General features: G+C 47.1%; 3 protein-coding genes across 3 annotated transcripts in view; 2 read left to right on the top strand and 1 right to left on the bottom strand.

Annotated features, from left to right (window-relative positions):
• Positions 1 to 12,751, bottom strand: part of SGPP2 (sphingosine-1-phosphate phosphatase 2) — a 58,624-nt gene extending 45,873 nt beyond the window's left edge. The window contains exon 1 of the mRNA XM_074591877.1: positions 9,092 to 12,751. Within this exon, the coding sequence (XP_074447978.1) occupies positions 9,092 to 9,121 (30 nt within the window). The 5' untranslated portion in view covers positions 9,122 to 12,751. The remainder of the gene's footprint in view (positions 1 to 9,091) is intronic.
• A 298-nt stretch (positions 12,752 to 13,049) lies between these two features.
• RNF228 (ring finger protein 228) lies at positions 13,050 to 17,381 on the top strand. Its single transcript, XM_074592695.1, has 2 exons — positions 13,050 to 15,148; positions 16,866 to 17,381. Exon 1 carries the CDS (start codon positions 13,211 to 13,213, stop codon positions 14,060 to 14,062), a length of 852 nt encoding a protein of 283 aa, XP_074448796.1. The 5' UTR covers positions 13,050 to 13,210; the 3' UTR covers positions 14,063 to 15,148; positions 16,866 to 17,381.
• Positions 17,382 to 24,997: 7,616 nt separating this feature from the next.
• Positions 24,998 to 26,917, top strand: part of PAX3 (paired box 3) — an 82,695-nt gene continuing 80,775 nt past the window's right edge. Inside the window, exon 1 of the mRNA XM_074592351.1 lies at positions 24,998 to 25,042. The gene's annotated coding sequence lies outside the window, so the exon portion shown is untranslated. The remainder of the gene's footprint in view (positions 25,043 to 26,917) is intronic.

Here is a 26,917-nt window from a genome sequence, read left to right as displayed (position 1 = left end):
GGTGATGAAGATTTACCAAGGTAGAGCCATAAACACCAGCACGCTGTGACCTGGGACCTGCAGAATGTGATGGTGGGATGGGGGCTGTGCCAGAGGGAGGGCTGGAACTCAACTTAGGGTTTGGTGTGATCAATCTTCTTCACCATTTGAAGACGCTTACGGCTAGAAGCAGAAACACTTTGGCCATGCGGTGAAGACAGAAATCCCACCAATTCATCAGTATCGGAGCACATTGTATTTAAACAGGTTTTGAACACATTTTCTTTCCAAGCTTCATCCCATACGTTTTCATTATCCTCAGTCATTTTCTCAATGTACTGAAAGCCCAACTCTTACTTTCATCTTCCTTCACCATTTTTTGGCAATTTGCATTTTTCACTGTTTATATTGCAAAAGAAACTATTAAACTTTTTATGGTTTTAATACCAAAAGTTTTGAGTACTCTTCTTATAAGACTCTTGCATTTTCATTTTATGTGGTTGACACGTTACTGAACATGTTATTTTGGATCTGAGACTTTTGTACTGATCATCAGACCCAGCCACCCACGAACCTCACAGGGAACAAAACGGAGCTTTCTCAGCTTGGCTGGAAGAATTGAAGATTTTGAAGTGAGACGAAGAGACGGCAAAGTTCTTGTCGAGTGTGCCCTTAGAAACCAATGTATGAGAGACTACGGTTTTCACAGCACTTGATTTTTTTGCTTTTGATTTAATGCATATCAAAGTTCAAATAAAATTCATTCTGAAGACATTTCCTTAGAAAAAAATCTTTTGCAACATAAGTCAGTAGAGAAAGAAGCACAAAGCTTCACCAGGCTTTGCTCTGCAGCAGTAGGAGTGGTCTTGTGTCTGCAATGTAAAGCCACAGGTAGGTACAATTCTCACTGAATCTCTCCCAGATTTCATCTCCATTTGAGATGTAGCAACATAAACCAGCTTGATTTTGCACAACAGGACTACCCACAGCTGTAACGGGTCTCAAGGCGGCGTCTTTTGTATGCCATTTCTGACTTTGAGAAAATGTTTTCCATGCAAATATCTTCGTTAGTTTAACTGAGCAGTATAGCCAGATTGGACCATGTTTCTGTAATACCTCTGCAGCCTTCACCACGCTGACTGCATCGCTGATTGTCTTCGCACAGATGGGCTTAAAAATTTGAAGCTCCAGCACACAGCATGTGCTAAATATATGTCAACCCTTTAGGGTCCAGACTGCTCGTCAACTCCCATAACTTTAGGCACGGGAAGAAATGGAATTGTAGACCCATGTTTTATAATTCTGACCTAATTTTATTATAAAATCCTTATTATAAATATGGTCATATTTTTCAGTTTTAGAGAATGTAAGTACAAAAGCAAAGTGAATTTTAGAACTTGGAAAGATTAAAAGCATCGCCAAAAACTGCAAGAAAGAGAATGTGCTGAAGCTGCGGCTGCTGTCTTGGGTAGGAATAATTAACTTTTCTGTTTGCAGTGTAAGTAACCAGATAATGCTATATAATTGCTTATGATTTGCATTGCTTGAAATTGTATTGCTAATTTCCAGCAATGATTAGCATGTCATTTAAATAATTATTCTGCACCGTATCATTCGGACACTTCAATTGCACGCACATCTACCGTGAAATTCCTAGAGGTGTTCTCAACATTTCAAGTTATTTGTAGGCTATACCATACCTTGGCTGTTTCAGTGCTTTGGGAAACAACAGCAGAAGAGAAAGTCAATAATGCTGTGTTTAAATAACAAACTTAACCCCTAAGAATGTTTAAAAGCTTCATAACAGCTTCATAAAAGCTATCATAACAGTTGACCTTTCTGATTTTATTTACAATTCTGTATCTTAGCTCTCTGTAAAAAAATCTGATTATCTCAACAGCAATCTAGGCCTAAAATGGTGAAAATTTGTCTCGTTGAGTTTTGCCTTGATGCACTTGAAACCACAGAAAGGTTTTCTAGCGTTTTTAAGGCAGCGTTCACGCTGCTGCCTGGCGCACCTCTGCTTACAGCAGTCAGTGCCTGGGCTGAAGGGGAGATACAAGGACCAGGGAATTGGGCACTCAGGCTGATAGTACACCTTTGCCATGGAGACGTGGTCACTGCTGTAAGGGCTCAGCTGAACAAACATCCTTTCTCTTTGCTTGTTTTACGCTGAGAAATCTCCTGGTACGCTATCTTGAATAAAGCCTCATTCCGCATGTGGAAGAACGGCGACAACATGACAGCTCTTGAATAATTATTATCAAATACAGCGTAATACCCTGCTTCTTACAACTCCCTTGTCTTTCAGGCAAGCTATTATTCTAGAAGGGTTGGGTTTGCTCTGAGCCCATAGGCACAGAAGGAAGCCTAAACATGGTGTGTTGTCTTTAAGCAGTCAACGGCTGACGGGCGGCTCACACCCAGAACGGACAAAACTGAGCAAAGACTGCAGGAGAGAAGCTGATGATTTAAATCACGTACCTTCCCTGGAGGAAAAGCCATTGATACTCACTAGTGGTGGGGAACAGTGGTTTATCTTGCCCTGGCAGAGAACACTTCCAAAGGCCCTTAGTGCACTGCACCTTTTTCTATGGTTCTTCATCCTGTTCAGAGCTGAGGATGGGTTTGAAAGCCAGGTGCCTCTCCATCATAGCTTCTCCTTTGTGGCACCTTACCTCTAAGAAACTTCCTGCCATCACTTTTGAAGCTGCAGCATTGTGTTTTCTAACTGTTTGTTGCTGTGGCACGAGTCACTGCTGTCAAACACTCGTTTGGAATGCAACAGACTGAGAGTATTTCCTTCTTTCTTTCCTCTAAAGTGTTTATTTGCGGCATGGAGCTGGGCATTGCCAGTGCAGGTTAACCTGGCCATCAGAAATGGTTCAGTCCTCACAGAGACCCAGCCAACACGAAGCATCCTGAGAAGGGCAACGTTTTTTTGCTGGGAGCTGCCGACTTGTTAATTATTATTTTTTTTCAGGTAATTTATGAGTTTCAACAAAAAGTCTGTTCGGGTGTTAACAGTCGAGAGAAGCAAGGGTGGGAGTGGAAAATGAGCAATGAAATGAAGGGTAGTGCAGCCAGTTCATAGATTTATTTTATCTCCAGTTCATAGATTTACTTTGTTTGTATGCATGAACTTTGGGTAACTAATGCCTTTTAAACCACTAAAAAAATATATGCTCAGTCAATTCATTCAACTATGAAGAGCTTTGAAATTCTCCGCTTTTCATTCTACTGCCACCCACATTACAGATGTCATCCTAAAACCATAAATAGCTCTTGGGTTTTTTGCTTTATTTCTACTATTTACATGACAAACCTTAATGTCATTGATCCTATTTTAAAGACAGCAAAAAATCCCACACCCATATGTCAATGTTTTAACGTTGATTGACTGGCAGTAAATCAAGAACGATACATATGTACATTTTTTATGGTATAGTAGATAGAAGCAATCATTAGGAGGTCTGACAACGTTTGCCTTGATTCCTTAGAAATAATACAAGTCATCCACTTCAAACACTGGAAGCTATGAAATGAACTGTACCGAGCAGTGAGAAAAAACCTTTTATATTCTGGGAATTTGCCCTGATTCTAGCAATTAATAGTCAGCTACTGTTAATCTTACATATGAATAAATGAAGTTGAGATTACTTTCAGATGTGATCAGCGTATTTCCAGAGCTGCCCTGGCTTTCCGAAGCAGTTTGCAACCCCTTAAAATGTGACCATCTTCAGACTGGAGGAAGGAAGGAAGGAAAGGGGATCCATAAGGAAGACAGAAATATAGGGCTATCCTGCACTTACAGACCTCTTGTGGAGACATCATGGAATTCAGACGCAGGCAGACTGAAGAGATGCCTTGTCTGGGCAGCTCCCTCATCCCTCTTCAGAATGCAGTCATCATTGATCCTTCACCTCTAATAACTCATTGTAGGAGCGATTTTCCACTATGCCTCAGTCTCAGAGCAAACGTTTTGCTGTTGAAATGTATTTAAGTATCTCCAAATGGCAGACATTTTCAATACTTTTTGCAGGAGAGAAACACGGCCATACTCTGTCATCACCCAACAATACAAACCCAACTCTCTGTACAGCTATTTTAATAATCCTTATTTTCCTTATTTTTAACTATTTTAGCAAAAATATTTCCTCTGCATCAAATTGTTGAGTATCAGATGTCATCCGAGAGGTGACCGATCACCCCCAACTGGAGCTGCTGCACCCTCTGACTGGGAGGGTGGATGTTACGGCAGCATCTACAGTGCTACAGCCTCACCCATGGCCCTTGCACGGACACTGTGCAAGTCAACAAGGCTTGAGACATCCATTGATTTGTTGAGAGGACAACCATGTCCACCCTGTTAACTCTATTTATTTGTGCTCAAATGAGGAATATGCATTCTTTTGAAAGACAATGGCAGCACCTACAGATCTATCAACTATGATTGTTGACCATCCACCGTGGATCATCCATCTGGTTGGCGGCTTTCTTGGCGGCTTTCCTGGCAATGGCTGAAGTCATGTTTTAACTCCCTTCCTTAGTGGTTATAAGTCCCTAGCAGCGCAAGAGTTGAGAGAAGCTGCATTCCTTGGGTGCTTTCTTGCATTAGCATCTACAAATCTGAACCACAGCTATAAGTCGGTGCCCATGCTTCCAGCAGAATTAAGACAGAAACTCTGGGTGAGCTTCTGAAATCTTATTTGAAGCCTCAGACAGTCAAAGAGACAAGACTACAGAAATAAATAAAACAAAAATATTGATCTCAATACACTGGGTAAAAATATTTCTCTAAGATTACGGGATGAGGTTTTTGAGGGCAGAAGTGTTTCCAGAGACCTGAAGTGGCCCTAAGAAAATTTCTCCCAAATAAGGTATTTTTCTCTCTACCCAAAAAACAGTCAGTATAGATCACATCTCCCAAAATGAGATATATGATGATTTCTTGCATGAAGAATGAATCGCCTCTTCTGCTGTTGATAAAATCATCCAAAGGTCTCTTTTAAAGTAACTGCCAAACCAAGCTTGTTTTTCACTGATTTTTTAATCTGCATATGAAAGACTTGATCTGGAATGGGACCTCAGCCCGGCTTCCGATTATATTCCCTCAGGTCTAAAAGTGGAAAAATTATGCACGCAGGGCCTGATTCTGTACTGGCTAAGGAAGGTGCAAGCAGGAAAATGGCAATGAATCCAGTGGAATTCTTCCAAATTGGCATTCACTAGTGGGAGTACAAATTTAGTCCACATTTTTTGTGGGGAAAATAATTGTGAACAAAAAAAAAATGGCAATTGAATCCATTTACAATTATTCTTACTCATAAAAGTCAGGAACCATATACTCTTCAATTAAAGTAATTTAGATTTCAAATTAGGATGAAGGAATCTCTTTCTGGACTCAGCTAGAACTGCATTTTTAGCTAATTGGAGAGTTTTCTCTTCAATTTAAACATCCTGAGTTCTCACCCCCATCAGAAAGACATCCCAGTTGTTAGTTGCTTTTGTTCCAAAATATTTAATATCTAATCAACCCATTAGAAACAAGCTTCTCATCTTCCTTTCCAATATTATGAAAAAGAGTGGGCCAGCAGACCAGACTATACAGCAGGCGTATGCCAAGTAACAAATCAGATATCCCTTTCCTTCTAGAGTTACAGTCACCCTTGGCGGGGCAAGTTTAGCAGTTGGCAGCATCCCTTTTGGCAGTCTCCGTCCCCTTGCGATGCTGGAGATCCGTCCACTGTGTCTGAGTTGCTTGGCTTGTTCAGCGGAGTCAATTAGACAGCTATTGTATCCCCTCTAAGCCGCCTCTTCCGGAGGTTGTGCACTCCTGCTCCACTGGGTTTCCTTCACAAGGAAACTCTTCCCAGTCCCTGGTCATTCCTGCTTTTCCCTCAACACTTTCCTTCCTAGTTTGCCTTCCTAGAGAAGAGGCGCCAGAAGCTCAAACGGTGCTCGGTACGTGATGGATACAGTGGCAAAACAATGTTTTAATTGTTCCTAATTGACCCCTAACACTAGATTTGCTTTTCTGACTGATACCTCTTTTAAAAGCAGCGGCTGGGCTCCTCCGAGGTTATGGAGATCCAGGTAGGGAATGCAGAGGCTTCCAAGAGGTGGGGTGAGCAGGGGGTCGCAAGGGTGGCATGTAGCTCTGCCGTTCCGGAGGCAACCCAACTTGTATCCCTTACAAGCCCAGGTGAAGCATATGAAGTTTCTTCTCCCCTATATAGGCACTTCTTGAGCACAAAGCTGAAATACATCTACAATAGAAAATACTACTATTTGAAACTAACCTTGAGCCCAGAGAAACTGACAGAAACAGTCCTTTAGGTTTCAGCTGGCTATAGGTCAGGTTTTAGGTTCATTGCAAGTGATTTTTGAATTTGTTATTTCTTGTGAGACGATGTTAAAGTTTGTCTAAAAAAAAAATCAGAAAGTCCCATGTGCTCACTTCAAAAAAACACAAACCAAAACAATTTTAATATCTGAATACATGCAATAGCATGAATGCAAAAATCCCCAAGCCCTTCATCTGTTTCTCATTCGGAATAAAATAGATTTAAGCATATATACATAATATTGTGGTCTGAGCAATAGTAGTTGCTTTCAAGCTGTCTTTAAAACTATGTCACTGCCATTATCAAGGATAAAAACTTGTCCCCTTTGCAGCTGATGAAAAAATTCTTACCAGCTTCACCGGATCAGGATTTCTTTTGGAGATAACCAACCCTATTTTAACTCAACGTTACCAATGATACGCGGTAATAAAAGCAGTAACTGAAATGCGCGCTGTGTATTTTAAACAGAGCTCCCAAAGCACTAAATAATCTTGTAAAGTGATTCCATATAGGAATAGCTTTCCTTTCTCGGTACGATGCAAGGACAATTTGGGTAGCAGAAAGTCACTGCCCAAGAGCAAACAGCCATGCTGGCATTCACTAATTAATCACCCTTATTAGTAATTATTAATTTTGGCTTTATTTTCCCACAGAGCTGCTTTAATGTGGCCAGCAAAGCCATAACGCTTAGCTCATTTTAAGCCCCAAGGTGCACAGCAGTCCCGCACCCCGGAATGTCCTGCTCCGCGGAGTTGTGCCTCCTTGCCGAGGCTGCGGAGGCAGCACCCTGCACCAAGCACGCCCCGACAGGCTCTGCCAGCCCCACGCTGCCACCCACATCAGCATCCAGCCTCAAATTCCATTTTCACGATCACTGCGACGTGCAGAAAGCACAGTGCTGGCCAAAACAAAGTCCTTCTCTGAGGTTTTCTCTCTTTTTAGCTTGGTCCTTTTTGAAAAAACAACAGTTAAATTAGCGCAATTCCTGGATTCTTTTCTCATTTGTATCATCGGCAAAAGGTTTAAAGTGCAGTTTGTTTAGTAGAAGGTAAATTTTATAAAAATACGTTTGGTCCTAAAGCTGCAACCAACCTGGAAGACTGCACCAATTTAAATACTGTTTTCCATGAGATTAATTAAATCCCTGCGAACACTCAGGGCAGATCTGCCCTAACACAGAAACACAGTTCCTGTTTCAGGGAGGCGTTAATAAAATGCCATACACGAGAGAGATGTGGGCTCTTTTGGCTGCGCTTCGCCGGGACCCACAAGGCGCTGGGCTCTGGACCCCAAACGATTCATCTTGATACTCCTGTTAACTTGATTAAACACGGGTCTGCAAGGGTAACACTGGAGTCAGTATTAACCATGAACCGTGGAGTTACCCCATGTCTGCCATCAGCTTAAATAACATTTCTGAGATGGGTTTGCCCTGAATAGCGAGTCTGTGGTGACGCCCCTCGTTGCTGTTATTCCTTGGCTATTTGAGAAGGATATTGCACTAAGGCACATAACTTCACAATTTTAAATGGTTCCTCATCTTTTCTTAACCAAAGCTCATAACGCGGTTACCTGTTTGGGGCGTGCTGAAAAGACAGCATTATGGAAAATAATTGGATGGGAATAATCAGAAATTGTTGCCATCAGAAATGATGCGATCACCTCCAGCGTTGAGCCCGCCTCCTTCGCCTTTTTATTGCCAATAAACCTGTTGCACAATTTGGCATCAGATTGATGCCAACCAGGGCATGTCTGTGCTTGGGGCGTCAGGTCAACACCGGGTGAGGAAGAGAAGGTAAAGCTTAATCTAGAAGAAAAGAAAAAGCAGAGAACTCGCCAGCAGAGGTATTCACCTCTGCAGTGAAGGCACTCATTTACACATTCCGCATCACCTGAGGCAACTGAAGTAGGACCATCTTTAGCAGCTACAACACAATAAAGTGTATTTTGGGGGGAAGGGGTGTCAAATAAGGTGCCTCTGCATCTATTTACCTCTGCCTCTTTCCTATTACAAGCATTAAAAGAACAACACATTTTGGATATGGCTGTGACTGATGTGGAATTGCGCATCATTGCAATCCTCCTTCTCTCCTTTTTCAGCTCCCTGAAATGGCCCCCAAATATTGTTGAAAATTAACATTCCTTTTTGTACTGAATGCAATAGACAGCACACGCAATAGCTTTTAGGGTAGTACCAAGACAGAAGAGGTAAAAAAGCACTTTAATTATAAATTATTCAGAAATACATTATATGAAATAAAATGTTACAGTGAAGAAAGCAGAAGATGCTGTTGCAGCATCCTACAATACAATGATGGTTGATGGTTGGACTCGATGATCCCAAAGGTCTTTTCCAACCTAAATGATTCTATGATTCTATGATAGGGCACAAAGACAATGCACAGCTTTTGCCGCCCCTCAAAAGTAAGTGGAAATGGGGTTGGAGGAAAAAATTCTTCTAAATTAATGTGAGTGGAAGGATGTAAAGCGGAAGAGTTGGTTTTTTTCCTAAATATTTACCAAATGAGCTCTAGGCTTAGTTACTTAATGCACTCTAGAAAGTCATACAATAAGTAGACTTTGAGAAAAGTAAAAAACTCCTGATATTAAAATATTGCCAAAAAGCTTCTAATGTCTATCATAAGAGTTCATTAAACCACAAGGACTTACCTGAAGAGCTGTCTGACCTTTGCATCGGTCCTAAACAAGCTACTTAATCGTTGAAATGTATAGAAAACATAAGGATAAAAAAAGAGGGGTTTAACTTTTTTACTGTGAGTAGGCTGGTATCTCATCCATTCCTGTCCTGGGCATCCATCAGAGGGAACGTTCTTCCTACCTGTAAATAAAAAGCAAGATGTCAAGTTTCATTAAATATACCTATTGTAACGCAACACAGAAATCCTGAAGAATTAAACCAGCTAAACAAGATGTTATTGCTGCAGGGATATATGCCTCCCTTGTGAAAAACGGGAGGATTCTTCTACGAGGTTTTGGGCTTGGCTCATCAGTGAGTTCATTTTACACTGTTACAGCTCTTCTAAGATCAAGTCCTACACCAGCAGAAAACTGGCACACTGCACTGGGTAAATCAGGCCCAATATTCAAAACGCAAAAAATCAATTCTTACCAGCTGCAGGATGATTATTTTAACTGGAAAAATGTGTATTTTGTAAGGGTTGTTTGCCACTTTTGCTCAGAATTCGTAACACAACTTCTGAATAACATCCAAAGTCTCCAATAGTGGTTCAGCCAAAAGTCAGCCCTCTGAATCAGCTCAGTTGCATTTCAGGGTGTTTTTTTTACAATAACTAATACATATTTCCCACTAAAGAACACGCCCTACAAGCTGACAATCCAAAGAACAAATGCTCATTGTAATTAAAGTGACGAAAGGAGAGAACACGTCTGGATCTTAATACTGTAACTCTTCCAAAAATCTGAAGAACTTTCTCTTCTCTTCAACCCCAGCCTAGGAAACCTGTGAATTCAACATGAAGAAATCTTCTAGTACTCATGGTCCAACTCCTCCAACTTGTCCAACTTGTGAAGAGTTATGGATTTAGTCACCAGAGGAATCTGGCCAAGAAGTCACCTTCAGCTCCAGGTCAGACGCTCTGACAGTCCAAGTGACTGAGGAGCCAGGGTAGCACCACGTCACAGGGAGTAGGAGTGCGTGCTGCACAGATGTACACCCTGCATGGGGAATCCGGGCACCCCCGGAAAGCTACAGCTGAACACTCTCCTGCACGGGATGCAATATGCTTGCTCTTCAAGTTGTCACAGCAGACTTTCAAGCCTTGCGCTGGACTAGGATACCCCTTTATATACATGGCACGATGCTGGATTAAGACAAAAGGGCTGAAATCATTAATGGCTTTGTTCCACAGCAAGGTAAGTACATAAATCAGCATCGCTGTGGTCCCAGACTCATTTCCTCTCCTGACCACAGCCACCAGCATTTTTCTTTGCACTGGCTGCAGACCTCATGCACCCAGGCAGCAACCCACTTCTCTGAGCTGCTCCAGCAGAAAAACTAATAAAAAAGTAAAGAGCGTTCAGTTGGATCATCTCCATGAACTGACCGTGTCATCGCATGAGCTCCTGTGCTAGCAAAAGGCTAAGGACAGAACCCTCAAGTGCCATGAGATACGCAAAGAGGTAAATCGGAGTAGCACCCTTCCACAGAGAAAAGCAGCATCTCCCCAGGCGTGGGGACCAGGCGGTTTATATCTTCTATTAAATAATGTTCTCTAGGGACCGCACGGCACAAGATAATCTTGCTCGTGCAGGGTCTAGTTATACAGCATTGTGTTCACAGGGCTAATTATGAGCAAAGAAGTTTCTGTGACTACGCACCAGTTTTTCTCATTCTTAGTTTTATCAAAAAAATGCAAATTTCATCCTAATTTCACATATAGCATTTTTAATTATTATTTTTCAGTTATGCACAACTTTGCCATCTATTCTATATAGTTTTCATGCCAGAATTACAGGAAGGTTTCCCAATGCTAACTCTCATGTACTTATTAGGTGGAGTTTCAGTTGACCTCAAGGCAGATACACATCAGATAAGAAAACTCAGAACACAAAAGACAGGGGCAAAGCAGTTTGAACCAGAAACGCAGCTGATGTATCTGGACCTTATTAGAGCATTTGACACAGTGCCTCAAAAAATTTTACTTGAAAAATTAATTCGGACCTGCTTGGATCTAACGACTTTCACGTGTTTTGAAAATTAATTGAAAGCTGTAGGGTTATGAAAGTGGCAATAATATTAAGCGGAAGGGAGGTGCCTGGGATAATTTGATATATATCTTTTAACAATGAACTAATTAAATGAGAAGACGACACTAAACAGGGAAATGGCAAGCAAAAAAAAAAAAGGGGGGTGAAACAAAACAAACCACCAGAAATGTATATTTAAGAATACCTGAGTAAATATGATAAGATTTTGTGTAAGAAATAGAATATACCAGAGTTAGAGGAAGAGTCCAAATTCATCAGGGATGATATACAGCACTGGGAAAACAGTAACACTGAAAAAGTCCTCCAGGTGATGGGGCAGATTAGCTCTGAGGGTGCAAACCAGTATGGGCTTTAAAAAGGGGTGATTTTTGACATCACATGCCGAAGCAGCTGTGCACTATGGACAGTGACTGCAAAATTCATTTTCTTTCTTCTTTTCAGAGGCTGAGCCTGGAGTTTTAACAGACTTTAAACCACTTCCTAGGATAAATCACAAAAAGAATCAGGCTCCCTGTACAGAGAGCATTCCTACTTTTCTCTGGCTTTATCCCATTATTTCAGTTTATGCTAAGATGAAAAACTTGAAGGAAGTTCCCTCTTTTGCCAGTTTTATTGTTCAAGGACTCACGGACAATCTTCAGACCTGCCGCCACAATTTAGTAATATGGGCCTTTTCATCCTTACAAAAAGCCCTTTCTTTCTAAATAAGCAACAGTTTCCCCATTTTGCCTGGCTCTTCAAGAACACTCCGGTCTCAAGAACAATGTAACTCCCAGCACAGGCAGATAAAAGAAAGGATGTCACGGTAAGGAGGAGAGGGAGCTTCCCCTAGCAGTGAAGCGTGCCTGATACAGCTTGTCACGCGCCAGAGGGGAAGATGCCGGAGCTGAGACAGCTCTTAGTCCAGAGCTCTTTCCCCAAAATGCAGCTCTGACACCACCGCAGGGCGATGCGGAGTGCCCAAAACCTGGGCCTTGCCTGCCAGAGCTATCCCCACCTGCAACTGCATTTTCAGAGCTACAAAGAGAAATAACTACTTTTATGGCCTGAGTTACACCTGAAAATAATGGAGTTACTCCAGACTTGCCTGCTGTGACAGAGCAGAATTTGATTTAGTGCAATCTATCAGATTGTTTAACATATGACATTGGTAGCCATGAACACTTCATTGTTCGGATTGTTTTGCACTGAACTGGGCAAAACCTCTAAATCTTATAGCAATGCCAGGATGTAAATAACAGCATCAGTAGTTCCTTCCGCCTCTGGCTTCCCTAATAAAATACTTTTTATTTTCACAGTGCTCTGGCAGGGGGGTTGGGCTAGATCTCTCCAGAGGTCCCTTCCAACCCCTACCATTCTGTGATTCTGTAAAATCACAGTGCACAAAAGGTTCTTGCCGAAGAGAAGCAAAATACACGTTAGCCTAGGAGCTGTATGTATTGAACAGATGTTAACCTGCCATAATGGGGAAGCCCATATTAACCCTTGATTAGCCGTGTTCGCTGCCTAACGAAGGGTTTGTAATCAGAGCTGCTGGTCCTGATGCATAATCACACTGGGGAGTCCTCACAGACTGCTAAAAACAATAGAACGATTGAACACACGCAAGTCAGGACTAAAAAGCCACCGGCACTTTCCACCTGCGGGCGTTTCCCAGCGCCAGGGCGGCTGCCGGGGCTGCCGGGCGGTGGGACCCCGCGGCAGTGCCGGGCCCCGGCACCCCGACCCCCGCCCCCGGCGACCCCCCCGCCCCTCCACCCGCCCCCCCAGCGGGGGCCGTGCCGAGGGGCGGCGAGGCGGCCCGGGAGCAGGGCCCGGGAGCAGGGCCCCGCCGCCGCCGCGGCCGGGACGCGCTCCCCGCCGCCCCGCACCGGGGGCGGGCGGCGCCGATCCCGCCCCCCGCCCGCAGCCCCCGGCGCAGGCAGGCGGGCGGCCGCCTCCATCCCTCCCTCCCTCCCTCCCTCCCTCTCTCCCTCTCTCCATCCCTCCGTCCCTCCCCGCCGGGCCGGGCCGCGCCGCAGCCCGCGGGCGCGGCCAGGAGGCGGCGGGGCCGCGGCTGCCCCGGCTCCCCGCCCGCCTGCCAGGCGCGGTGCGGGACTCTCCGCGGCGCTCCGTCCCCCCTCCGGCGAGATGTTATGGCCGAGCCGGCGCAGAAGGGCGGTGTAGGGCAGGGCGGGCGGCGGGAGGAGGAGGATGAGGAGGCGGCGGCGGCGGCCGCGGCCGCCCCCCCCGCCAGCTACGAGGACTACGAGTGCAAGATCTGCTACAACTACTTCGACCTGGAGCGGCGGGCGCCCAAGCTGCTGGAGTGCCTGCACACCTTCTGCCAGGAGTGCCTGAGCCAGCTGCACCTGCGGGCCGCCCAGCAGCCCCCAGCCGCCGCCGGCGCCGCCGCCGAGCCGGGGCCCGGCCGGCCGGGCTCCCTGGCCTGCCCCCTCTGCCGCCACCGCACGGCGCTGCCCGACCACCGCGTCCACGGCCTCCCGGTCAACACCAAGCTGGCCGCCGCCTGCCCGCCGCAGCTGCGGGCCCGCGACCCGCTGCCCCAGGACCGCCTGCCGCCGCTGCCGCCCCGCCGCCCGCCCCGCGCCCGGGAGGCGGCGGCCGCCCTCGCCCCTCCGCCCTCCCCCGCCGGGCCGCGCTCCTCGGGCGGCGGCTACGAGAGCTGCCAGAGCTGCAAGCGGGCGGCGCTGAGCGCCGGCTGCGTGTGCGTCGTCGTCTCCTTCCTCTCCATGGTGGTGCTGCTCTTCACCGGCCTCATCTTCGTCAACCAGTACGGCGGCGACGGCGGGCCCGGCGCCTCGGCCTCGCCGTCGCCGGTGGGGCCCATCTGCCTGTCGGTGGCCAGCATCCTCGCCCTCTTCTCCGTCGTCGTCACATGGCTCATCTGCTGGCTCAAGTACCGGCCCGAGGCGGCGACCGGCGGGGCCGCCGCCAACGCCACCCCGCGGGGCCGGGCGGCGGCCGCCCGCAGGAGCGACACGTAGCGCCGGCGGGGCCGAGGGAGGTCGGGGGCCGTGACGCGGGAGCGCGGCCCGGCGCCGTGCGGGGCCGTGAGGGAGCAGCGGGCCGGCCCCCTCCCGGCCGGCAGGTTGGTGTTAGCCCCGTCCCGGGCGGGAGGCGGGCGAGGCCGCGGCTCTCCCGGCTGTACCGGCCCGTCAGCCCTGGGCCTGGGGCCTGCCGTGGTGGCGGGGGGCGGCCGGGCAGGGCCCGGTCCCGCCGGCGGTGACAGGCCGCAGCCCCGCTGGCGGTGACAGGCCCCAGCCCCGCCGCCGTGACAGGGTGTGGCCAGACCAGCCCCGCGGCCCAGGCGGAGCCCGCGGTGGCGGGGACGGTCGCAGGGTGACCCGGCGAGGGGTACGGCCGCTCCGGAGGGAGGGCAGGGCCGTCCCGCTAGCCGAGGTGTCTGCGAAGGGCCTCCCCGGGGCTGGGGGACGCCGGCTTCCCGCCGCTGTCGGGAGCGATCCCTGGCTCCTGGGCTCCCCGATGCAGGAGGAACAAATCCCCGTTACAGAAAACTGGCTTACTGTTGCCCCCACCTGGAAGATAATTGGAGAGATTGGCTGTGGGTAGGAGCAGAGCGGGATCACGGTGTTACAATTGCGTTTTCCCTTTTATGAAGTTAAGTCCATAGGCGTAATAAGGCGTAACAGAAATGTATTATCTGAAAGAGACTGAGCCAAAGTTTCCCTACGATGTTTTGAGTACGGTTTTGTTATAATTTTATTAGAAGGCCGTCGGGCCCTCTGTTGGTCACTTAAAATAAGCTTTATTATTTAATTCTTTGAAATTCTCATTTAATGTGGGAGACTGAAATACTACATTGCACACTTAAAACAATTTATGGAAGATTATTTAATTAATGGAGCTCTGAAATAGGGCTAAGGGACTCCTGTGGTAGGGAGTAATTTTTCACTGGCCGTTGATTTCAATTTTTACAGAGTGAGAGAAGCCCACATTAAAATACAGACGTTCAGCATCACTGCAAAAGTGGAATGCAGTAGCATAATTTGTGTATTAAACATTTACCTTCGGCTGAGGTAGCTATAATGAGATGGTGATTTTCCCTCTTGGTAAGTTTCTCTTCTGTGTTAAGAGTTTTTCTGTAAAGGCCAGTAGAAAACGTTTTTGTTTTGTGAGGTTGGAACATCAAAGATGTCTTTGAAATGTGACAAGATGCTCATTATATGACATGGAAAAACATTGCCATACAGCTGGTTTTGTAGTATATTAAGGAGAGCACTCTATATAGATACTGTTCTATGTTGCAGGATAATTCATTTGGTGCCTGAATTTTTTTAACTTAATTAGTTGTTATAATCTACTCTATTGGGAATAAGATAATGCTGCTTATTCCGTGTTTCTACACAGTACTGTAATGGAATGAGGTAATTATTTTCGTGCTTAAAAATTCCAGAATTTTACAAGTGATCTTTTAGTATGTGTATTTTGCAAGCTGTCTGCATGATATTCTGACAAGTATCCTCTTAATAGACCTTTACTTGACCACTTCTATTTATCACAAGTGCAAAGGAATTTACTATGTAGAACTGTAAAGACAGCAGGTGAAGATGTGTGATGTGTTTTATGACTGCACAAGTGATGTGTACTGTGCATTGCCTCGATTATCACAAATCTGTGAAAAACAACCCCCTGGCCCCCAAAAAACCCCACAGACCCGAGCGAGCGGTGTTTATACAAGACTCTGTTACGATGGACACAGTTTGTGGAAACAATATATGATTTTTGTGTCACTTATGTCTATTTAAAAAGATCCGCACCAGCCTTTTAAAGTGGTATATCATAATATAAAGGCCCTGAGGAGATAAATTACTGGGATCAACTGTGGCTCTGACCGTGGTTTGTGTATTTAGACCAGTGTTTTCAAACTTGGAGTTGCTCGTTAGCCATGTAAAAGGTGTATGCCTCCTAAAATCAGGCCTGACTATTAGCCCCCGTTGACTTCAGCAGTAGTTGTGGATGTTCTACACCAAAGAAAATCACGAGACTTTTATTTAAGCATCTAAATGAGAATTTAGATGGTTGACTTCAGGTACAAACATTTGAAAATTTTGGCCTTAACCTCTCTGTTCTTCAGTTAATGCATCTGTAAAGTTTGATAATAGCGTTGACCTACCTCACAGGCAAGATGTGAGGCTTTATTAAAGTTTTTAAGCAATTGGAGATCCTTGAAGAGGAGGTGCTATAGAAGTGAAAGTATTATTATAAATGATACTGTCGTAAGGATAAATATATGTAAATTAATGGACATACACAGCAGCAATGTTTTCTAAGAAAAATAAATATATAAAATATGTACGTGTGTACATCATATGCACCGATATATGATTTACCTGTTTGTGCTTCTACTGCAAATGCAGCGTTGCGTATCAGCATTTCTATTTGATCAGGTAAGCTCCGGTACCTTGCAGTTCAGAGGAGCCCACCCAGCAGTCACTGCTGTAACTCCACCTCATGTAGACATGCCGAAGGTGGCTCCCAGTGCTCGTGAAGCTCAGCTGGAGCTCACCGCGTAGCCCTCACTTTGCTCCTGTGGGCTTCCCGGCTGCAGTGAGCTGCTGGGATAGCGCAGATGTTGTGCTGCCAGCACTGTCGGAGCGAGCGAGATCATTCGCACCAACTTGGGTATGTTTACAGGAGCTGCAGTCGCAACAGAAGCTATTTCGTAGCTCTGCCCTGAAATACTGATTACAGTTAGAAATGTATACTCCATCTTTTTCCTTTTCTTTCCACATCATAGTTTTGTTCTTGCCTTTTCTCTGTAAACAGTATTTGCCATTTTGACTAAACCAATGGTTTCAACTGGGATCCATGGACTACTTCTAAAGGATCTGCGAAAGGTAAGTAAGAAAAGCAAATTGATCGTCAGAAGCTTAAATCTGTTACGTGAGGGTCAACTTTAAAATGTTTGGAGGTTGGCACATTACAAAAAGTTGAAGATCACAGGCCTAAACAGGATTTTCAGGCTCATTCACAATTGAACGATCGTGTTACGTATCAGGTTCCTACCCATATATTTGAAAATATTTCAGAGACAAATTAAAACGGACAGTCTGACCATATGCCAAATCCTTCTCTCTGCTTATGCAAATTTGGGGAAACCACTGGTTTCGGGAGCATTAGTCTGGATCCACATCACAGTACCAGTCAGAAAAAAGTCATGCATTGTATACATCTCTGGCTACTGTAGAATCCCAGTATTATATTTGTATTTTGGGTTCCTTTGAGTGTACAGATTGCTTGTCCAAAGCCAAACTTTGCTCAAGTTTCAGTAAAAAAAAGTTAAGTAAAATACAAAAAGAGAAAATCCTTGTGGCTGGTGGTGTTTTATTATCATAACTATTTCAGTCAAAACGCTTGTGTTTTCTAGTTGTTTAAAAACGCAGAGAGGCTGCAGCTGAAGGGCTATGCATCAGTTACACTATCCACACATCTTACAGAAAAATAACAGTGCTTTGAGGCACTCTGTGGGAAAGCAGAGAAGGCGGGGTATACCACAACACCATGGGCAAAATCATGGGAAATACAAGCTGCTGGGCTTTTTTTTTCCCTCGCACTCTTTTTTTTTTTTTTTTTCTTTTTCTTGCGCTGCAACTCCTCTGCGTTACACGGGCTGGGGCACAAGGAGCAACAGCCAAGAAAAGGAAGCACCAGGAAAGTAAACAAAGGCCTGAAGCTTTCTCAGGAATTTTTTGACCTCTGTGGGATCACAGGCTGCGTGAGCTCTGAAAGAACTGCAGTTTCCAGTGCCAAAAGATCTTACATTTTGTGTAGCGGTAATCCCCCTATTCCTCTACCTGAGTGGAGCATGCTGGACTCCAGACTGGAAGATCAGATTAAATGTTAAATTCATGAGTTGGAATTGGCTGCCCCACATCAGTGGTATTAAGTCCAAGAGAGGGAGAAAAAAGCAGACGGGGGGCAGAACCCATCTTACCAACACAGAACCTGGGTGGGTGGTCATGTGCTGTAAACTGTTCTCTCCCATCTTACCTGGGATAGTCGACTACCATCTCTGCTTGACGAAAGTTCTCTCTGGAGCTAACCACAGCTGCAGGATAAAGCTCAGGATATGCCTCTGCCATTTGTGGTGTTTGAGGATGTGCTAGGACACTCAGTACAACATTACAACTTTACTTCATTCATATTGCCCTTCTTAATAACGTGTGCTCAAGAATTCAATTTTTTAAAGCACCATTGTGTTTTTAACACAATGCCACTGTGTAGAATTTTTATTTCTGCTCTCTCCTTTGAAAGTGTCGCTGGTAAATACCGCGGCTCCAGGAAAGAAAATCATATTCCTTTCTGCATCACTAACCCACAAGTAGTAAATAACCATACAATATTAATTTATGTAACATTAGGCATTCATCTTTTGAAAGGCAAGTTTGACAGAAAAACACCTATTTCATAAATGCATGGAAGGAATAAAAACCTTGATTATCTAGTCAGATTGGTTAAAAGGCCTGCATACGAAGATACTTTTGCATTCCTTTATCATGCAAGAAGAAACATAGAAGTTATTCTTGTATTTATGATCACTAGAAATGTACCACAAAGCCAAATAAGAAAAAAACTGACTAGCAGCTGTGGGTACTGAGTTGTACATCCCTGCAATTGGATCAACGACCTGAACTTCCAGAAGCGACTGGTAGTCTGGATCCGATCTATTTTTGTCTGGGTTGAGGCAGCATTTTGGAAGCACATTTTGAAAATCAGGCTGAATCACAGTATTGTGGGTTGAGAACCCGAAAGACCATTTTACTCTGAAAAGCGAGTTTCTGTCTGCATTTATACCTTAGAGAAAAGAACAAACTCCCCTTATTTTTCCCTTGTGCTGTAAGAATATGTTATTAAAATATGGTGGATTACAGGCGCATATGGAAATACTGTTGCTTCTTACCTTAATGCTCTTCTTTTGTAGCTCAGATTATCATTCACAGGCATTCAGGTTTGCTTCCAAGGCTTACGTCCCAAAGTAGCTTATTGTATATAACTCTTTGTATAAAATGTCTTTTGCCAATGATGGAAGAGTGAGCTGCCTTCACGCAGTTACCACAGACTCCGAGGGATACGGGTGTAGTTATAGGGTTAATGTGTATTTTCAGTAGAAATCCTGCTTCGGTGAGCAATTCCAATGGAGTGGGCGAACTGTTCCAACTGGCCAAGACTGCTGGTTGTACAAAGAGGCAAAATCCCGCTGAGTGGGAATTTTGGGTGCATGTGAACTACACGCTCCTCTGGAAAACACTATGCAATCGTGTAATCAGACCTGGTGCTGAAAACCTTTACTTAGAAGGGAATAGTTGTGGATCCGGAGAAGTGCTGGAGCAGCTCCCTCGCTCATGTTCATGCCTGGCACAGTCCGGTCTCCATGTTTCCCATTTCAGTGTGTTCTGTGTATCAGTGAAAATTCAACAGCTGCTGAAGAAGACTATTTCAATACAAACACGTACATCATTCAGAGGAATGGTTATTAATCATCTCTGACTTGCAGGCTTGACATAAGCAGTGCATTTGATATTAATACAGTGTGAGATATCTTTCTGGACACAATACTGAGTGCCTAACATTCATTGGAAATAAAACTAGGAGAATTCTTTGCCTAACTTTGTCAGAGCTCTTGGTGTGTGCTGAAATCCTCCTGAGCTCAGTGGTCCTTTTCCCCGTGTTACGGACGTTTCGTAGATATAATGTCCCTGTCTGTTCTGCTGGTCTAGAGGATATGATTTATCTCACTGGAAGTTAGTTAATTTTGTTAGCATATTATATTGCCAAGGAAAACGTGAGTCTTCATTTGTATTAGCCTCTGCGCATTTAAACCACATCAGAGGCAGCTCCCTGTCTGTCCGTTGGTGTAAGATCTTCACACAAACATTACAAATGTTGCCTTCGTGTTACAGACAGGGCGATGGGTCTTTCGTGGCTACAATTTCTAATGTTTCTGAAGGGTCTTTAAATTTTGTGTCTCACTTTTAACAAAGCCCTGCAACTTACCCTGCTTCTACATTTTATCCTGATGCATGTAGAAATGTAGATATTGGGAAGAAATACCAAAACTGTGTTAACAAAATGCAGTTTCCATCATGGGGGATACATATATTCATACAAAATATATTCAAGTACGTTGTTCTTTCATCAATGCAGAATAAAATCCTTTTGCTTGTGCTATGGGGAAGGAGCAACACCGACCGTCCATTTGGTGTGTATTTCCTCTTACTGAAACCACACAGGTCTGAAACTGGCCTTGCAGCTCTGGTTCTGAGTATCAGGCATATTTTTCACATTGTGCAGATTGTGAGATTTTGGATCAAGGTGACCGTAATCTCTTACAAATAGCTTCAGTTGAGAAATACCTCATCTATTTTGAGATTTTTACAGTAAACAAATATCATAAAGTTGATTTGTCTCATTGGATTATGACATTTGAAAGATATTTTTTTAAAATTATTATGTTTCCCCTGAAGCTACTACTGATTTGTCAAGGAATCTAAATCTTAACACTTCAGCTCATTACAGGTCCAGATGTAAGCAACGTTTCCCCATCCTATCTCTAGGTTGTATAACCATTTAGCAAAATCTAAGAAATCCCTTTTAGTTATTATTTTGTTCTCTTTTTATTAATAGCGGATAGCAATAACAGCATTTGGTTTGGGGGGTGGGGGGATTGAAGGACTGAAATTTGAGAAATATGCTTGTCATATAAATCAAAATTTGCTTTCCTTTAAAATGGGAAGAATGAGACTTTTTATGACTTAGAAACTGTGGTGATGTGCAGTAATTCCAGTTTGATTTCCACATTGTAAATGAGGACTTGTTACTCGCCCAGGGACTAGTAGGAGAGAGAAAAAATACTCGTCTGTCCAAAAAAAAAAAAAAAAAGCTGTAACTATTGCAGACTTTGAAGTGAATTAAATGAAACCATAAAAATAAAACGGAAACCACCCTTTCTTCTGGGCAGGGAGTAAACGTTTCTCTCCGGGGGTAATTTAAGATCTCCCCGTATTATTTAGGTATCGAAATCGTCTGGGAAATAGGTGACATTCCGGTTGTTCTGGAAGTTCTGCGGACGAAGGGAAGGGGAGGAGGACGGTCCCCGCACGGCCCGCAGCCGCCGGTACCGGCGGCTGCGGGCCGTGCGGGGACCGTCCTCCTCCCCAGGTGACACCGGAGTGGGACCCGCAAGGCCACGCGTGTTCCTCTTTAACTCCCCCCCCCGGCACGTATTCCGAAGCCAAATATGTTTGTTTGATCCTTGGGTCCGTAAAAACCCCGCAGTAAAACTTCCCCCCGACACACACACGCCCTCCCAACTCAGACGAATCCGAAATTTCGATTGCGATCTTTAAAAATCCGAAATAAGGGAGTAACACACGCTCTTTTTTTTTTTTTTTTTTTTTTTTTTTCCCCTCCCGTCTCTTTGCAGTAGAGGACAAACCCGTCCCCCGCCGCCGTGGCCCGTTGGATGCAGCCCCCCCCCCCCCCCCAACTCGGGATTCGGGGTCCGGCGGCGGGGCTGGGGGGACACCGCCTGTCCCTCCTGCCCCACAGCCCCGGGACCGCAGATGCATCCCTGTCCTCGTCCCAGCAGGCATGCGTTAGTATGGAGTGGCAGCTGTAGTATCGCTTACTGCAGGATCTGGTAGTCATCAGAAAGGTGAGGAGTTAGTGAAATACATGTTGTATTTATTGCCATTTTACAGGGAGAGCCAGGGCGGCCGGTGCCGCGTTTGTAGGGTTAAGCGTTTCAGCCTTGTCCCACCAGCGGCCTCGCCGGCCTTCGGGGAACTGGATTTCGCCCTTCCCGGGGATCAGCTCCCAGCCCGGGGCACGGCCGGTCCCCGGGCGGCGGGCAGGTGCCCCCGAAGGCCAGACCCGGGTGTTCGCTCCCTGGGATCTGCCCAACCCGCGGAAGTGCTTTGCCTTCCCCCTCCAGATTTCCCTTTCTTCCGACGTCCCGGCAAAGGCGATCCCCGCGGACATTCCCTGGGAAGAAAACTCCTCCTTACGAGGGGCAGCGGCAAAGCCCCCTTCTTTCCCCTCGACCCGGACAGCGGGACTCCGGAGGGGTCCCCGGGCTCGCCTCAGGGGTCCCCGGCGTGGTTAGGGGGGGTGTGGGGTATCCTGTCCCTTGTCTTTACACAGAGACTCCTCCGGTACCGAGCTGCCCCGCACCGAGCCCTTCTCGGGCTGCCAAGCGCTCTGGGGCTGTAAATTAATGAAAACGTAACCCCTCAAACCGGGGGGGGCGGGGGGGAAGAAAAGAATAAAAAAAATATAAGGCGGTGCTGAGACGTGCGGATGAGACATAAAAGCGATGGAAAAAGGTTCAAAGCTTTCGGTGATGACTTTTCAACCTTTATTTATGTGCCTATTAATGCAATATCCATCATGGAGATATGCATCTTTATCCTTTCAACTGATATGCTGGGAATCAATTGGATATGCAGATTGCATTTCATAAGTTTCCAAATGTTAATCTCCCCGGCCCTTTGCTGGTAATTTCTTTTTTTCGCCAAATAGTATTATGTTTCTGCCACCAAAAAAAAAAAAAAAAAAAAAAAAAAAACCCGAAAAAAAAAGCCCTTAAAACAATTAATCTTAAGGCTACTTGTCTCGAAATATATATTTGCTAAGGCTCGGGCCCAGGAGCTGGGCGGAGGGCGACGCTCCTGCCCGTTCCACCGCCGGACCGGGGCCTTCCCGGGACACCGACCCGGGCTCCGCCGGGGCGGAGGCGTCCGCGGGCTCGGTGCGGGTCCGGGGCGACCCCCGCTCCTGCAGTGCGGAGCTTGGTGAGGCCGGGGGAGGTGTCCCGGCAGGTCTTTTCCCCTCTAAACCTGGAGGTGGGGTCTGGCTCCCTCCCGGCGCTGGAGCACGGCGGCTGGGGAAGCGGGCCGGCCCGGGAGCCGGGCGGCGGGGCTCGACAGGTAACGTCCCCAGACACCTCTGGGACCGTAAACGGGGAGGAAGTGATATGCAAAACTACGTCCTGGAGAGGCTTTCCCTGGGAGGGCTCCACTCGCGGAGCTTGTTTCCAAGGAGGAAGCTGGGCTGTACGGGGCTGGCTGTCGCCGTAACCGGTCGCTTCTCCAGTGCCGCCGCCCGCGGGATGCCGCAGGGTGCCACCACCTACTGCTTCCCCCTGCCCCGCTGCGCCGCCCGCCTCCCCACCGCCTCTCCTGCTCAAAGCAGGGCATTTATTAACCGTTCGTGTGACTCTAACCCCCAAATTACTAGAAGAGCACTGAAGTTCGACATTTTACAACCCGCCGTCGTGCGCAGGTCACTCTGGTCCGAAAAAGTCGATATGGGTTTGGTTTATCTCCGCTCTGGTCCGCGGCAGCGCTCGCATGCCCCCGCGTCTCGCCGGAGCGGGAAGGGACCCCCTCGACGCGGGGCAGGGGCTGGGGACGGGCCGGCGGTTGCTGGGAACCTCGCAGCCCCCGCTCCCCACCCCGCCGGGCGCAGCCCCCCCGCACCATTCCCTGCCCCGCTCTGCCGGGCCCTACGAGATCCCCCAAACCCGCTCGCTCGGTAGGAGAGGGAGAAGAGGGGAACCTGTGTAAAGAGATACATGAGGCAGCGGGTGAAACCCCCCCGGGCAGCCCCGGGGCAGCCACGGCAGAGACCCCAAGCCCAGAGGTTCCTCGGGAGGTGTTTATGGAGAGGGCAGCGTGCGGCACCAACCAGATAGTACAGGCGCCATACACACACTAGTTTCTTTCTTTTCTTTCTTTCTTTCCTTCTTTCTTCCTTTCCTTCTTCCTTTCTTCCTTCCTTTCTTTCCTTCTTCTTTCCTTCCTTCTTTCCTTCCTTCTTTCTTCTTTCTTTCCTTCTTTCTTTCTTTCTTTCTTTCTTTCTTTCTTTCTTTCTTTCTTTCCTTCTTTCCTTCTTTCTTTCTTTCCTTCTTTCCTTCTTTCCTTCCTTCTTTCTTTCATTCCTTCCTTCTTTCTTTTCTTCTTCCCTTCTTTCTTTCCTTCTTTCTTTCCTTCCTTCCTTCTTTCTTTCTTTCCTTCCTTCCTTCCTTCCTTCCTTCCTTCCTTCCTTCCTTCCTTCCTTCCTTCCTTCCTTCCTTCCTTCCTTCCTTCCTTCCTTCCTTCCTTCTTTCCTTCTTCCCTTCTTTCTTTCCTTCTTTCTTTCCTTCCTTCCTTCTTTCTTTCTTTCTTTCCTTCTTTCCTTCTCTCTTTCTCTCTCTCTTTCTCTCTTTCTTTCCTTCTCTTTCTCTTCTCTTCTCTTCTCTTCTCTTCTCTTCTCTTCTCTTCTCTTCTCTTCTCTTCTCTTCTCTTCTCTTCTCTTCTCTTCTCTTCTCTTCCCTTCCCTTCCCTTCCCTTCCTTCTCTCTTCTCTTCCTTTTTCCTCTCCTTTCCTCTCCTTTCCTCTCCTCTCCTTTCCTCTCCTTTCCTTTCTCCTTTCCTTCTCTCAAGTACACGTTTCTGTTTATAAAGCTGTACTCTCCTCTCCCTCTCACCTCCCCTGGAAATAGTTAGATGGAGAACTCCTTCCGAAATCCTTAAGAGAAATTAATGTATGCGCGCAAACCCGGAAACAGTGTAATTGATTTATTTCTAATAGAGGAGAAACCAGTAATGTTATCGTTCAGAAATGATTGCCTGTGTTCTTAATAGCTCTAATTTTCACCGTCCATTTGATGTGCTGCAGGTTTAATATAGAGCACTTACTAATCCAATTAAAAGTGCACCTGGCCTGGAAGAGCTCTGTAATTAGCAGGAGCATTTTTAGCTATTTCCACTGGAAAACCGTGAAATCATCTCTGCTGGCCTAAAGGACTGTAATATGGGGGTGGGGGCGAGGAGGGGAGGGAGGAGCGGGGCCAGGCTTTCGTGCCTAATCTTTTTCCCTTGAATTTTTAACAGTTCCCGTGCGGGAGGATGCGGCTGTTTCCCCTCGGTGCTCTCGGTGTCTGGTAGCGCAGGACGCGACTAGGTGGGTTTCACACCGCTTCCCCCCCCGCCCACATCATCCCGGCCCAGGTCCCTGTCCCGGGGAAGCGGGGCTCGGCTCCGGGGGGGAAGATGTTGGGGCGGCGGGGGCCCACGGGGCCGGGAGCGGAGCGGGAGACCGGGAGGTGTTGCGGGAGCCGCCACCTCCGGTCATCGGCCTCGGCGGGTGTCTGCTCCCACGCTCGGGGCCGCAGCGGGATCGGTGTTGGGGGTGGGGGGGGGCGGTCAGGGGATGCCGATCGCGCCCTGTGCGCTCCCAATTAAAACTTAAATAGCTTCGTCCTATTTTTTTTTTTTTTAATACCACTTCTCCCGACTTCCTTCCTCGAGCAAGACACGCGTGGCGTGGAGGGGACCTTTGCGAGGTATCCGAGAGCCGTGTGTACCCCCACACCTCCGGCTGCCCCAGCCCGGCTCCGGCCGGGGTCTCACGGGGCAGGGGCGCGGGGGCGCGGTAGCGGTTCGCTCGGAGCCTCGGTCACCGGGGTGCTTTCGTAAAACGCAAACGCCGTGTAAAATACACGCGTCTTACTGTCGTGCGAACTTTCCTTGCCAACCTGTTTCTGGGGTGGGTGGAAGCTTTCCTGAGCGGAGCCGGCCGCCGCAGCGCTCTCGGGGTTCGGGGTTTATTATTTTGCATTTATTTTTACGCGTTTAAAACCCGCTCGGTTTGGTGGCCGGGGCTGGAGAGAGACAGGACCATGGGCCAGCGGGGTGGCCACGGCCGCGGTGGGTGCGGCGGGGTGACCGGGAACACCGGCTCCCCCTCCCCGAGCACTCCAGTGCGGAACCCGCCGGCCGACGCCGCGCTTCCCCGAGCGCCGCTGCCGCCTTTCCCTCGGCGGGAGGATTCGTTTAGTATTCCGGCTCCGGATTTCTGCCCAAATAACGCGAACCCCCGCCCTCCCCGGGGCCGGTACCGGCCCCGAAACGATCGCCCGACCCGTAAAGGGGAAGCGGACTGGGAGCCCAGGAAACATTGTTTCCCTCATTTCAAAGGGGGAAACCTGAACGATTCTCATCCTTTTGATTGATTAAGGTCTTGAATAACTTGAAGCTCGGGAGTGACAGTTACTGAATAGACTATTGCAAATAAAGAGCACTGTGGAAAGCTGGGCTGGCACTTCAGAGTGTAAAGGAGGCGAGTTTGCTGGCACTTACCAAGTTATAAATAAAAGGCCATGCACAATAGTACCTTCTTTAAGGACAGACAGTCTTTACAACACTCCTGGCGTCATATCCTGCTGTGGTCACTTCAGCTCCTAGGCAGACTTTACCTCTTTTATTTTTCCAGCAGTTTAGTTTGAATACTACAATAAATTCCTGGGAACAAACGCTTGCTAGTAAGACTTTAACACGCACCGCCTCGCACCCGCACACGCCCGCATGTACACACTCACGCACACGCGTGTACCGCGGGGACACGCTGGTGCCATCGCGTTTTAACAGCAGAAGTCCCCACGGAGACCTCACGGGCGGCTCCGGCTTTCGGAACCGTTAGCGCTCTTTGGCCCCGGGATGTTTCTGCCGGACGGCGACAAATTTCGGTGGAAAATAAATAAATAGAAGGCAGGAAAAAGTTTTTTTTGTTAAAAAAAAAAAAAAATTAAAGGAGGGGAGGTTGTTCCCCCCGTGCCCCCCCCGCCACTCGTGCCCGGAGCGGAGCCAGCAGACAAAGCGCTCCATGGGCAGCGAGGCGGGGGCTCAGGGACACGGGGTGCCTGGTCCGGGCTGGTGCTCCCTTCCCCGGGACGGGGACTGGGGCCGGCACCGAGGCCGGGGCGGCCGTCGGGGCACCCAGCACTTCCCCACCGCCGGGCGCAGCGCCCGCGGGGCTGTGCTGTGCTGTGCCGTACCA

Source organism: Larus michahellis, chromosome 6 (assembly GCF_964199755.1).
Source record: "Larus michahellis chromosome 6, bLarMic1.1, whole genome shotgun sequence".
Classification (NCBI taxonomy): domain Eukaryota; kingdom Metazoa; phylum Chordata; class Aves; order Charadriiformes; family Laridae; genus Larus; species Larus michahellis.
The sequence above is the reverse complement of the archived record's forward strand: the minus strand, read 5'-3'. Positions and strand labels throughout refer to the sequence as shown.